The sequence below is a fragment of the Neoarius graeffei genome, chromosome 2 (genome assembly GCF_027579695.1).
Source record: "Neoarius graeffei isolate fNeoGra1 chromosome 2, fNeoGra1.pri, whole genome shotgun sequence".
NCBI lineage: Eukaryota > Metazoa > Chordata > Actinopteri > Siluriformes > Ariidae > Neoarius > Neoarius graeffei.
Genome location: NC_083570.1, coordinates 80,943,064 through 80,956,362, shown reverse-complemented (window position 1 = coordinate 80,956,362; position 13,299 = coordinate 80,943,064). Strand labels below are relative to the sequence as shown.

At 41.3% G+C, this 13,299-nt stretch overlaps 1 protein-coding gene across 1 annotated transcript; it reads left to right on the top strand.

Moving 5' to 3' along the window:
- Positions 1-298: 298 nt before the first annotated feature.
- zgc:172145 (Ferritin light chain, oocyte isoform-like) lies at positions 299-11,605 on the top strand. The gene is made up of 3 exons (XM_060909992.1): positions 299-664; positions 9,659-9,805; positions 10,929-11,605. The coding sequence occupies exons 1-3, from the start codon at positions 497-499 to the stop codon at positions 11,220-11,222; spliced, it is 609 nt and encodes a 202-aa protein (XP_060765975.1). The 5' UTR covers positions 299-496; the 3' UTR covers positions 11,223-11,605.
- Positions 11,606-13,299: the final 1,694 nt, after the last annotated feature.

The following is a 13,299-nucleotide window of genomic DNA, read 5'->3' as shown; positions in this document are numbered from 1 at the left end:
GGCACAAAATTGATTGGGTCGGTCGGGAAACCCGAAACAAAGGTAGCTAATATTTGTTTTGGCCTTAGCAAGTCAACTGTAGTCCTCAGCCATAAAAGCATAATCACTCTGCAAACCTTACTGAAATCTCTGTAGGAACACCATTTATTATATTCCTCTACAAGAGATGAGAAAGACAAAAAAATCACCATTACAATTTTTCACAAATATAACACATTTTTTGCTCTCATGCTTCCTCCCTCCTCCTCCCTCTGTACGGCCAGGCTCGCACTCGCCCTCGGCTGCCGGATGAACTCCAGCGCGTGACCTGGAAATGATTTCACTGAGGCTGGTGGGGTGTCGCGCGCGTACGCGCATGTTCACTGTAGTTCGCTGTATCAGATAATAAACGCGTTATAAAGGTGTGTTAGGGAGTCGGAAAGCGTGTGTGGCTGTTGAAAAACATAGCGGCGGCGGCCACAGAGTCACCGTTTCCTCCGTCCTTTTCAGCTCCAACATGTCGGAGCCATCCGGGAAGAGATTAAAGATGAATGTGCCCAAGTGTAAAGCACACCGCGCGCTGCAGAGCACTAAAGCCAAGCAAAACTTCCCTGCTGTCGTTGAAGAAGGTTTATGTGGAGTTTCAACTTCAATAATGCGGTTTTCCTACCGACTCCAGGCGCTGGTAAGAGTTTCATCCAGCACCTACAGAGTAAACAACTCTGAAGGACTGCACAACAGAAACCTAAAACCTTCCTGATGCTTTACAGAGACACAGTGCCACCTGTGTAGTGCATTTATCCAGTCCCCCCAGGATGCCGCGGGCCTTTTTTGTGATTGTTGCGGGCTAAAATGTCTGATGTTGCGGGGGGGGTTCCAAAAAATTGCGCTGAAAGTTGCGGTGTTTTTTTTTAGGTTTTAGTTGCGATTACATTGCGGGAGGAAGTGCAAGTTGCGAGGAATTGTTGCGATTTTCTCTTTTTGTGATTAAAATTGAGTGATATGTTAAATATTAAGTTATTACTGATTAAAAAAACAAAGACACTGAGAAATGGTCAAACAACTTTACTAATATAAAAGATTGCCAGGACTACAAAAATGCAGAAAAATAGGCTTTACTTATCCAAATGCACCTGTTGGTTCAAAAGTTAAAGTGCAGAGAACCTCACAGCACAACATGAAGTTACCTTATAATATAATATAATATAATATAAATGGGGCGGCACGGTGGTGTAGTGGTTAGCGCTGTCGCCTCACAGCAAGAAGGTCCTGGGTTCGAGCCCCAGGGCCGGCGAGGGCCTTTCTGTGTGGAGTTTGCATGTTCTCCCCGTGTCCGCGTGGGTTTCCTCCGGGTGCTCCGGTTTCCCCCACAGTCCAAAGACATGCAGGTTAGGCTAACTGGTGACTCTAAATTGACCGTAGGTGTGAATGTGAGTGTGAATGGTTGTCTGTGTCTATGTGTCAGCCCTGTGATGACCTGGCGACTTGTCCAGGGTGTACCCCGCCTTTCGCCCGTAGTCAGCTGGGATAGGCTCCAGCTTGCCTGCGACCCTGTAGAAGGATAAAGCGGCTAGAGATAATGAGATGAGATGAGATAATATAAATGCCTCAGCTTTCATGTAAGAAAAAAAACTATTAATACTAGTACTGTGTGCAGGCAGTCTCTCCTGAAGACTAAATTAAACAATAATTATAAACTAATAAAATAAATGGCTCAGGCTTCATAGAAGAAAATAAAACAATTTGAACAGAATCTCACAGTATGATGCTGAAGCTGCGTAAACAATGGAAAATAAAATACCAGTTTGGCAAAAATGTTGGCATCCATTAATTTCTTGTATTAAGTAAAAAATAATGTAATGTAAAGTGCACACAGTCCTTCACTGTAAACATAACACACTTTCAGTAACAGAATTTAAGCCTACATAAACACTGACTCGCACATGCTGCTTCTCTTGAACATATACACGGAAGTAAGCAGTGTTGCCAGATACTGCTGACGTTTTCCAGACCAAAATATATGTTCAAAACCCGCCAAAATGCACTTGAAACCGCCCAATCTGGCAACACTGGAAGTCAGGCGGAAGGTAGTTTGTCAACATCACCTCAAGACGACACCAACGATTGGTCAAATTTGCGGGAAAGTTGCGGTGATTGGATATAATTGCAACACCGCCCTGAATTTGTGGGGATTGGTTGAATTTGCGTTGAAGTTGCAAATCGCAACATCGCGAAATCCTGGAGGGTCTGATTTATTTTCATAAAAGTGTGTTTTTAATGGGTTGTTTTACAATCAGGGTACGCAAGCTAAAAATCACATTTAACACTTATTATCTTCAATATCAAAAGGCTTGACTAAATAAACTTGGTTGTTTATTGTAGCCCTGTGATAGCTCTATTTACCATGCAAAAAAAATGTGGTGATAACGTTATTTTTGGTGAATGTATGGCAATATATGTCATATTTAGCAAAATTACTCGTGTCATTTAGAAAAAGTGCTTTTTTGACCACAGGTAGCTCCAAAAGGGATGCACTTAAATCATTCTTTATACCATAAAACAAATATTTGGTTCCATATCATTGGAAACATAGTTAAGTTTTAAAGTTGAATGCCAGTAAGTTTTCAGACTATTTTGATCAAATTAGTATGTAATTGTGTCAAAAAAAAAGTCCTCTCCGAGACAGCTAATTTTTCAATATAAAATAACATATCTAAAATGATTATTTTCATCCTAAAATGTGGTCAAGATATTGGGACATAAATATTAGAGACAACTAACACAAAGCTTACAGCCTTATATTTAAAAGCACTATGGAAGTAGTGGATTCTGAATTGTCAAAAAAAATGTCGTCTCCGAGAATCACTTCATTTGTTTGTCCCAGCCTTGCTTAAAGCTACACTTAATCTTCTTTATTTTATAATAGATTACACAAAACTACCATACACGTATGTCAAAAAATTACCTGAAATCTGTTCTTTAACTTGTCCTTCACTTAAAAACTGGTACAAGAACCAGTTTGAATCAATTTGAATTTTGGACCCCTGTGACAAACTTTGTACCCTGATTGTAAAACAACCCTAATGTGAAGTACTGGAGTTCATTCCTAGACCTTTTAACAGGGGAATATATCTGATGGTTATACAGTACAGTGGTGCTTGAGAGTTTGTGAACCCTTTAGAATTTTCTATATTTCTGCATAAATATAACCTAAAACCTTATCAGATTTTCACGCAAGTCCTAAAAGTAGGTAAAGAGAACAAACGAGACAAAAATATTACACTTGGTCATTTATTTATTCAGGAAAATTATCCAATATTACATATCTGTGAGTGGCAAAAGTATGTGAACCTTTGCTTTCAGTATCTGGTGTGGCCCCCTTGTGCAGCAATAACTGCAACTAAACGTTTCCGGTAACTGTTGATCAGTCCTGCACACCGGCTTGGAGGAATTTTAGCCCATTCCTCCATACAGAACAGCTTCAACTCTGGGATGTTGGTGGGTTTCCTCACATGAACTGCTCGCTTCAGGTCCTTCCACAACATTTCGATTGGATTAAGGTCAGGACTTTGACTTGGCCATTCCAAAACATTAACTTTATTCTCCTTTAATCATTCTTTGGTAGAGCGACTTGTGTGCTTAGGGTCGTTGTCTTGCTGCATGACCCACCTTCTCTTGAGATTCACTGATTCATTGTTCCATCAATGATGGCAAGTCGTCCTGGCCCAGATGCGGCAAAACAGGCCCAAACCATGATACTACCACCACCATGTTTTACAGATGGGATAAGGTTGCTGCTGGAATGCAGCGTTTTCCTTTCTCCAAACATAATGCTTCTCATTTAAACCAAAAAGTTCTATTTTGGTCTCATCCGTCCACAAAACATTTTTTCCAATAGCCTTCTGGCTTGTCCACGTGATCTTTAGCAAACTGCAGATGAGCAGCAATGTTCTTTTTGGAGAGCAGTGGCTTTCTCCTTGCAACCCTGCTATGCACACCATTGTTGTTCAGTGTTCTCCTGATGGTGGACTCATGAACATTAATATTAGCCAATGTGAGAGAGGCCTTCAGTTGCTTAGAAGTTACCCTGGGGTCCTTTGTGACCTCGCCAACTATTACACGCCTTGCTCTTGGAGTGATCTTTGTTGGTCAACACTCCTGGGGAGGGTAACAATGGTCTTGAATTTCCTCTATTTGTACACAATCTGTCTGACTGTGGATTGGTGGAGTCCAAACTCTTTAGAGATGGTTTTGTGACCTTTTCCAGCCTGATGAGCATCAACAACGCTTTTTCTGAGGTCTTCAGAAATCTCCTTTGTTCGTGCCATGATACACTTCCACAAACATGTGTTGTGAAGATCAGACTTTGATAGATCCCTGTTCTTTAAATAAAACAGGGTGCCCACTCACACCTGATTGTCATCCCATTGATTGAAAACACCTGACTCTAATTTCACCTTCAAATTAACTGCTCATCCTAGAGGTTCACATACTTTTGCCACTCACAGATATGTAATATTGGATCATTTTCCTCAATAAATAAATGACCAAATATAATATTTTTGTCTCGTTTGTTTAACTGGGTTCTCTTTATCTACTTTTAGGACTTGCGTGAAAATCTGATGATGTTTTAGGTCATATTTATGCAGAAATATAGAAAATTCTAAAGGGTTCACAAACTTTCAAGCACTACTGTAGATAGATAGATAGATAGATAGATAGATAGATAGATAGATAGATAGATAGATAGATAGATAGATAGAACTTTATTGATCCCTTTGGGAAGGTTCCCTCAGGGAAATTAAAATTCCAGCAGCATCATTACAGAATAAACAGAGAATAGAGAAAACTTCTCGATAAATTAAGTATTAACGTATCCAAATATAAAAAATAAAATATGAAAGAAAAAAAATCTAGCAGGAGAGTTATTGCACATTAGATTGCACATTTATATTGCACATTGTCCAGTATTGCTTTTTGTCAGGCTAGGCTACTGCTCCTTCCCGTCCTCTGTCCTCCTGTGCCCCCTCCTGCCCCCCAGAGAGGAGTTGTACAGTCTGATGGCGTGAGGGACAAAGGAGTTTTTAAGTCTGTTCGTCCTGCACTTGGGAAGGAGCATTCGGTCATTGAACAGGCTCCTCTGGTTGCTGATGACGGTGTGCAGAGGGTGACTGGCATCGTCCATGATGTTCAATAGTTTGTCCGTAGACCTCTTCTCTGCCACCGTCACCAGAGAGTCCAGCTTCATGCCGACCACAGAGCCGGCCCGCCTGATCAGTTTGTCCAGCCTGGATGGATGGACCTTTTAACAGGTTACTTGGAAAAGCACACCGTCTGAGTAAAGAGCCATATATAGAAGTACAGCATATTATTTTAATTTTTTTTTTTGGGGGGGGCGGCACGGTGGTGTAGTGGTCAGCACTGTCGCGTCACAGCAAGAAGGTTCTGGGTTCGAGCCCCGTGGCCGGCGAGGGCCTTTCTGTGTGGAGTTTGCATGTTCTCCCCATGTCCGTGTGGGTTTCCTCCGGGTGCTCCGGTTTCCCCCACAGTCCAAAGACATGCAGGTTAGGTTAACTGGTGACTCTAAATTGACCGTAGGTGTGAATGTGAGTGTGAATGGTTATTTGTCTCTATGTGTCAGCCCTGCGATAACCTGGCGGGGTGTACCCCGCCTCTTGCCCATAGTCAGCTGCAATAGGCTCCAGCTTGCCTGCGACCCTGTAGTACAGGATAAGTGACTATAGATAATTGATGGATTATTATTATTATTATTATTATTATTATTATTATTATTTTGCGATTGTCTCGGCTCTTCGATGTTACAACCGGTTAATTTTTTATAGTACTGTGCCTCAGCTGCTACCCGTAGCTTAGAGGCATGCCACTTTCCTAAGGATATGAGCTGTTCCGAGCAAGGCTGTCATTTGCGCACTTCCTATGATGTCTGGGATTCCCAGAACCTCTTTGGTTTCCAAAAGGTTTTTTGTGATAGTCCCCAGTGCACCTATTACAAAAGGTACAATCTTCACTGTTGCTTGGTGCAATCGCCTAACTTCAAGTGGTATCTTTCTACCTTCCACCCTTCTGTTCTAACTACATTTTGATCAGCAGGTACGGCTATGTCAATCATAACCCACTCGCGGCGGGTCTTATCTACCAGCATAATGTCAGGTCTGTTGTGCTCTAGTCACCAGTCTGTGAAGACAGTTGAGTCCCACAAGAGCCTGGTTTGCTCATCTTTAATTATTGGTGATGGTGTATGTTTGTACCATTTTTTCGAGCACTGCAGGCCATACTTTTGACACAACTCCCAATGTACTCTCATAGCCACTTCGTCATGCCTTCTTCTGTACTCCTTTTGAATCAGTTGAGCGCATCCACTAGCAATGTGTTGCACAGTTTCCGTGGTCTTTCCACACAATCGGCACATCGCCGAGTCAACAGTCTTGTCGATGTTGTACTTGATCGAGTTCATTCTGAGTGCCTGTTCTTGTTCAGCACATAACATCCCCTTTTTTATTATTATTATTATTTTTATTATTATGTTTTAAAAAACTTTGTCTAAAGCATGGGTTCTCAAACTGTTTGCAGCCAGGAGCCCCTTTATGTGTAAAAACAACTCAGTAGAGTGCATATACCTCCGCCAAGCCACATATTATCAACGTCAAAATCAAACCACTTGTTTACATTAATGGCATTTAGCAGACGCTCTTATCCAGAGCAGTGTACACCATACCCAGCCCGGGGAGCTGTTGGGGGTTAGGTGCCTTGCTCAAGGGCACTTCAGCCATTCCTGTTGGTACAGGGAATCAAACTGCCAACCTTTTGGTCCCAAAACTGCATCTCTAACCATTAGTCCATGGCTTCCCCATGAACCTAGAGAATTCCCAATTGAATTTAGGATAATACTACAGCTGTACACTAAATTTCATCAAAATCCGTTCACTATTTTTTGACTTACTTTGGGAACAGATTACAAAAAAATCCTGGATCCACGTACAGATCTAGATTTGCATCAAAATCTAATCAATTGTTCCATGGCTCACCTTTCCTCAAAATGTCATCAAAATATGTTCACTACTTTTTGAGTTACATTGGGAACAGGCAAACAAACGGAGACGAAAACATAACTTCCTCCAACAAAGTTGGCAGAGGTAACAAACACGGACCTGCTCAGTGCACCATTATTTCATGAACATTATTGAAATGTGAACAATAATATTTCACACACTTATGAAAGCCTAACAGAACACATTATATTCAAGTTGATATTTGCAGGCCGACTGACTTTTCTATATTCTGTTATTGAGGTTTGGTTCTAACCCACTCGATTCGAGTAACCAGTTAAACAGGCTAATAATAAAGAACTCAGTCATAAATATTTTATATAAAAAGTATTTAAAAATTTTGTCACAGAACCCCAGGCTATACTTCATGGACCCCAGCTTGAAGACCACTGGTCTAAAGCACTCGAACTGCTAAAGCATGAATAAGTTGTGCACCCAGACAGAAGGTGTGCCAGTCACAGAAATATCATGATCATTCTGTTATGGAGAGTGCAGTATCTGATAGATTCGAGAAATAAAAGTTCAGGAAAAAGGTTTGGGCTCAAACTGCTGCATATCATAAGCCTAGGTCACAACTGGATGTACGATTTTTTGGCCGTGCGATTTTTGGCGTTTCCCAAATCGCTGCATTTTTTTTGTTTGTGGAGAAAGACGCACGTTGGCTGTAAGTTTGTCTCGCAACCTGAAAAAAACGTAAGCGCCCGTAGAGTTTGTTTGACATGACAAAGAACCTCTGCGGCCGGTCTACGGCTCGAAAATCAGCACGTCACACGCGCGCCCTCCATGCGTTTCTTGCGTTTTTTGCACGTAGACCGGCCGTAGGAGCACGTACGGCCGGTTGTGACCGAGGCAATAGAGCATGTAAACGAACCTACACAGTACAGTTAACTCAAGAAAGCATGCTGTATAATACTATATAAAGGCTACATTATCATTTATCATTAGCGTTACTAATGTAGCACTTGCTTTTAGAGGCTGCGGTTTGAAAAGTACTTACAATCAAAACTAATAGCACAGTAAAACACAGCTTGAAGTCATATTTACAATCAGACATTAGGACAGAACATTTTGGTATGGTTTAATGAGTTTCTGTTTTTCTACTTTTGGACAACAAAAAAATTAAGCCTTCAACCAACATCACATGAGTTACAACCCTTATCTTTATTACTCATTAATCTATTATTTTGGTTAATCTTATATGCGGCGGCACGGTGGTGTAGTGGTTAGCGCTGTCGCCTCACAGCAAGAAGGTCCGGGTTCGAGCCCCGTGGCCGGCGAGGGCCTTTCTGTGTGGAGTTTGCATGTTCTCCCCGTGTCCGCGTGGGTTTCCTCCGGGTGCTCCGGTTTCCCCCACAGTCCAAAGACATGCAGGTTAGGTTAACTGGTGACTCTAAATTGACCGTAGGTGTGAATGTGAGTGTGAATGGTTGTCTGTGTCTATGTGTCAGCCCTGTGATGACCTGGCGACTTGTCCAGGGTGTACCCCGCCTTTCACCCGTAGTCAGCTGGGATAGGCTCCAGCTTGCCTGCGACCCTGTAGAACAGGATAAAGCAGCTACAGATAATGAGATGAGATGAGATGAATCTTATATGCATTGTTAATCATTATTGTTGTATACTGCATTCTGATCAGTCTGCCTTAACGTTTGTAGTTTAGTATATAAGTATTAAAATGTTGATCAAAGAAACCGTACATACAGTCTAAAAACCTATAAAACAAAACTAGAAGGGCACTCGGTAGAGTGCATATCTCCACCAAGCCACATGTTCAGATTTGCATCAAAATCTAATCAAGTGTTCCTTGCCCCATGGCTCACCTTTCCTCAAAATTTCATCAAAATACATTCACAAGTTTTTGAGTTATGTTGGGGGGGAAAAACGGAGGAGAAAACATAACCTTATCCAACAAAGTTGGCGGAAAGTAATAACAAAGCGGTTAATTTGAACTGAGGTTTAAAAAAGGTTTCGTAAGATTAGGTTTTATAAAAGATACGTTTTTATGTCTTTTCTGCTTTTCAGAATAAGCAAGGGAACACTGTAAAACATTTCAAATTGGTTTAACTTGGAAATGCAAGTTCACCTGCTGCCTTGAAAATGCAGGTTAACTCAATTTGACGATTATTTTTGTTTCAACTCAGAAAAAGTCTCAATTAGTCAAGACAACTAAGTAATTCAAGTCTAACCTTTGAAAACTTGTACAGATTAGTTCAAACTAAAACACTTTTCAGAGCTCATTGAGTTAAAGAGAAAAAGTAAGTGGACATAACTGAACAAGGCTGGAATGTTTTCCAGTGAAGACAGTTGTACTTCCTGAAATTAAACTGGCAGTGTTGTGCATAATTAGTAGAAAAGTAATAAAATAATCAATACCAATTTATCCAACATGACTTACAGTTAAATTCTGTCAGAATGCATATCAGAAGTAATAGCTGAGTAGAGTTCGGACTTTGCTCGCTGACCAAACAGGACAATTTTGGGAATTGAACTCATAACCATCTAATCACTAGAACAGTACATAACAGACTGAAGCACCGCTCGACTTTTATAATGTCCAGTCCTTTCTGGGTCTTTGCAGCAGTGACTAATTTGTGCATGTTGTGTTTATTTTTTAGGCTAAGATCTTTGAGCAGGATGATCTGCCCTTGTCCCGTTTGGCTGCTTTTTTCCACCAGGAGTCTATGAGGGAGCAGGCGCAGGCTGAGGCCATGCTACAGTACCTGTCTGAGCGTGGGGGACACTACTGCAACAAAGTTATTCAGGTAACATTATCACAGCTCCATCAGTTGACTTAAGACCTGTGCTGCATTGTATTATAGTACTGCCCACTTGCCTTTCTAAAATAATAGGGGTACAGTTTGATATGCCTTTGGCTCAAATTATAGGGAAGAGAATTTTTCATAGATATCTTTTGCTATTTTAGTGCCTGCGGTTATTGCCAAAACGATATCCTCATCGTATTACCCAAGGCATCCATGTCTCCCTATATACCTTTAAAATCTCATTTTTTTTAGAGGGGCTCTTGGCAGGCAAGGGCAGTGGTTTGGGGGAAGGGGGTCAGAGAGAGAGGGCTAAAACCCCTATGGGCTTTGCAGGGATCTCTTCTCTAATGCCTGTCAGGGTATACGTTTCCCCTGAGTTCCGGAAAATTGGGGAGATTAATGTGAAAGCGGAAGGACAGTGCATTAATTGTAGTTCCAGATGTACGCTGTGGCACTGGTTCTGCTGCCACTTTAGACTGCGACTTCTTTTTTCCCCCCTTTTTTTTTGTTCAACCTCCTCCTCTTCCCTAGTTTTATGACTCATGTAAAATTGATCCAGAGTGAGGCTGGTGAGGGTCCATCAGCAGCAATTTGGAACACCTTGTTATCCGCTGATGCATGGAGACTCAGGCATGCGCATGTGCCAAGTGACTTGTTTAATTGTACAAATCAGTCTTGCTGAAAACTAGCTTTGTCTATAAGTTATAGTACTCCTTCATGAATTTCTAAAATTTTAAATTGTTTCTACTGTCTCTTTAAAACAGTTATATTAAAGGTCACACAACTTTGGTTTCAACTTTGGCATTTTCAATTCAAAATAGTATCAGTTTCTTCTATATCGACTGTAACATGAACATTTGTCCACACTTTATTTTACTGTAGATTCAAATTGAAGAAACCGATGGGTGGCACTCAATTTCCATGTAATTTAACTGTAAAACACCTAAAGTGGGGTAACAAGAACTTCAGACATATTTTCTATCCTTTCTTTTCTTTTCTGTTTTTATGATGTTGACAATGGTGGTATTATGGTTTTACAGACTGTGTGTGTGTGTGTGTGTGTGTGTGTGTGTGTGTGTGTGTGTGTGTGTGTGTGTGTGTGTGTGTGCACGCGCACTTGCAGAGACCATGCACTGAGCAGGTGTGTGCGCTGCTCCCCGCTCTGGAGTTCATGCTGGGCCAGTGGAAGGAGGAGATGGCGATACTGGTAGAACTGTGCCAGCTGGCACGTGAACATGAGGACCCTCACACCAACAGTATGGTCAAAAGCCATTTTCTCAACCCACTTGTCCCAAAAATCAAGCTTCTTGGTGACTTACTGACCAACGCACGAAGAGTGGGATGCACCACTGATAGCACTGGCAGATTCGGAGAATATCTCATCGACCAGCTTTACAAGGAACTGAACAGTGCTTGAACTTTCCCTGAATAATAAAGGCTCCTACTGATGCAATAAAAACCTTACCAGGAGCATAGAAAAGAAATGGCTTCTATTCAGCTTGTGGCCTTGTTTGATACTCCGGATTTCAGAACAATAATGTGACTTCGAAAAAAAAAAAGCTTTTGTGCTGAAATAAAGCCTTTCTATTTTGAATAACAAAATTTAATATTGATAATAGTAAGTAACTGATGATGTAAAAGTTATGTAAAATGAATGGTCTTGCTTGTTGTTACCAAGGCTTTTTCATATGTAGCCTCTCATGTCCGTTATTTGTAAATCAGGGATGCAAACAGCGCGCCTTTTGGCGGATGGCGCCTTTTTCACGGCTGAATTGCGCAGATCTGAATTTTTTTTTTTTTTTTTTGGGGGGGGGGGGGCGCGTTGGAGTGTCTGATTATAATTTCAAAGTAAATTCTGTATTAAAATTACTAAATAAGCAAATCCGTTACAGTCCATGAAACAGGAAGTATAAGGATAAGGAAAAAACAGTTTAAATCGGGAAGCTGCGCACATTTGTGCAGCCTGAGCAGCAGGACTGCGCAAATGTGCGCAGCTTCCCGATTTAAACTGTTTTTTCCTTATCCTTATACTTCCTGTTTCATGGACTGTAACGGATTTGCTTATTTAGTAATTTTAATACAGAATTTACTTTGAAATTATAATCAGACACTCCAACGCCCCCCCCAAAAAAAAAAAATTCAGATCTGCGCGATTCAGCCGTGAAAAAGGCGCCATCCGCCAAAAGGCGTGCTGTTTGCATCCCTGGTAAATACCCTTAAATTAAATGAGTGCTCTTATTGTTATTGTGTGTCACAATGTTTTCCATATTGCAGTATTTAACAGTGTTAATTAATGTATTGAAATAATCAGTTATTTACAGTACAATGCAACAACAACAAAGAAAAGATGCAGATTCAGGTCAAACGTTCATCAGTCAATGTTCAGAGCAAACATTAGAATGAAGGAAAAAGTGTGATCTCTGTGAGTTTAATCATGGTATGAATGTTGGTACCAGAAAGGCTAGTTTGAGTACTTCAGAAATGGCTGATCTCCTGGGATTTTTACACACAACAGTCTGTACAGAATGGGGGGGATGAGTGAGTGACAGGTCTGTAGATGGAAACGCCTTTTCCAGGTGAGAGGAAAATGGCCAGATCGGTTCAAGCTCCCAGGAAGGACACAGTAACTCAAATAATCACTCTTTACAACTGTGATGAGCAGGAAAGCATCTCAGCATGCACAAAACATTGAACCTTGAGGTGGATGGGCTATATCAGCAGAAGACCACATCAGGTTCCACTCCTGTCAGCCAAGAACAGGAATCCGAAGCTAGCATGCACAGGCTCATTGAAACTGGTTAAGAGGTAACAAGCTTCATGAGGTCATCACCTGGAATGCTTTTCAATTAACAGGTTTGCCTCATCAAAGTTAATTAGTGGAATGTATTGCCTTCTTAATGTGTTTGAGATCAAATAGTAAATAATAAAAATACGGTAAATAGTCCTGTTCCACAACTGCGGTAATCCATATTATGTCAAGAACTGCTCAACTAAGTAAAGAGAAACGACATCCATCATTACAGTAAGACATGAAGTGTCTTTTATTTAATAAAAATAAAAAAAAACATTGAATTAGAAGGTGTGTCCAAACTTTTGACTGGTACTATCTCATCTCATTATCTCTAGCCACTTTATCCTTCTACAGGGTCGCAGGCAAGCTGGAGCCTATCCCAGCTGACTATGGGCGAGAGGTGGGGTACACCCTGGACAAGTCGCCAGGTTATTGCAGGGCTGACACATAGACACAGACAACCATTCACACTCACATTCACACCTACGCTCAATTTAGAGCCACCAATTAGCTTAACCTGCATGTCTTTGGACTGTCGGGGAAACCGGAGCACCCGGAGGAAACCCACGCAGACACGGGGAGAACACACAAACTCCACACAGAAAGGCCCTCGCCGGCTGCTGGGCTCAAATCCAGGACCTTCTTGCTGTGAGGCAACAGTGCTAACCACTACACCACCATGCCATCTCTCTATCTCTTTATA

What these genes read in the sequence shown, in the direction of transcription:
- zgc:172145 (XM_060909992.1), top strand. Translation starts at nt 497, where the DNA reads ATGTCGGAGCCATCCGGGAAGAGATTAAAGATGAATGTGCCCAAGTGT. An exon ending in CCTACCGACTCCAGGCGCTG is followed by an intron (nt 665 to 9,658) that starts GTAAGAGTTTCA and finishes TTTATTTTTTAG; the next exon opens with GCTAAGATCTTTGAGCAGGA. An exon ending in ACTGCAACAAAGTTATTCAG is followed by an intron (nt 9,806 to 10,928) that starts GTAACATTATCA and finishes GCGCACTTGCAG; the next exon opens with AGACCATGCACTGAGCAGGT.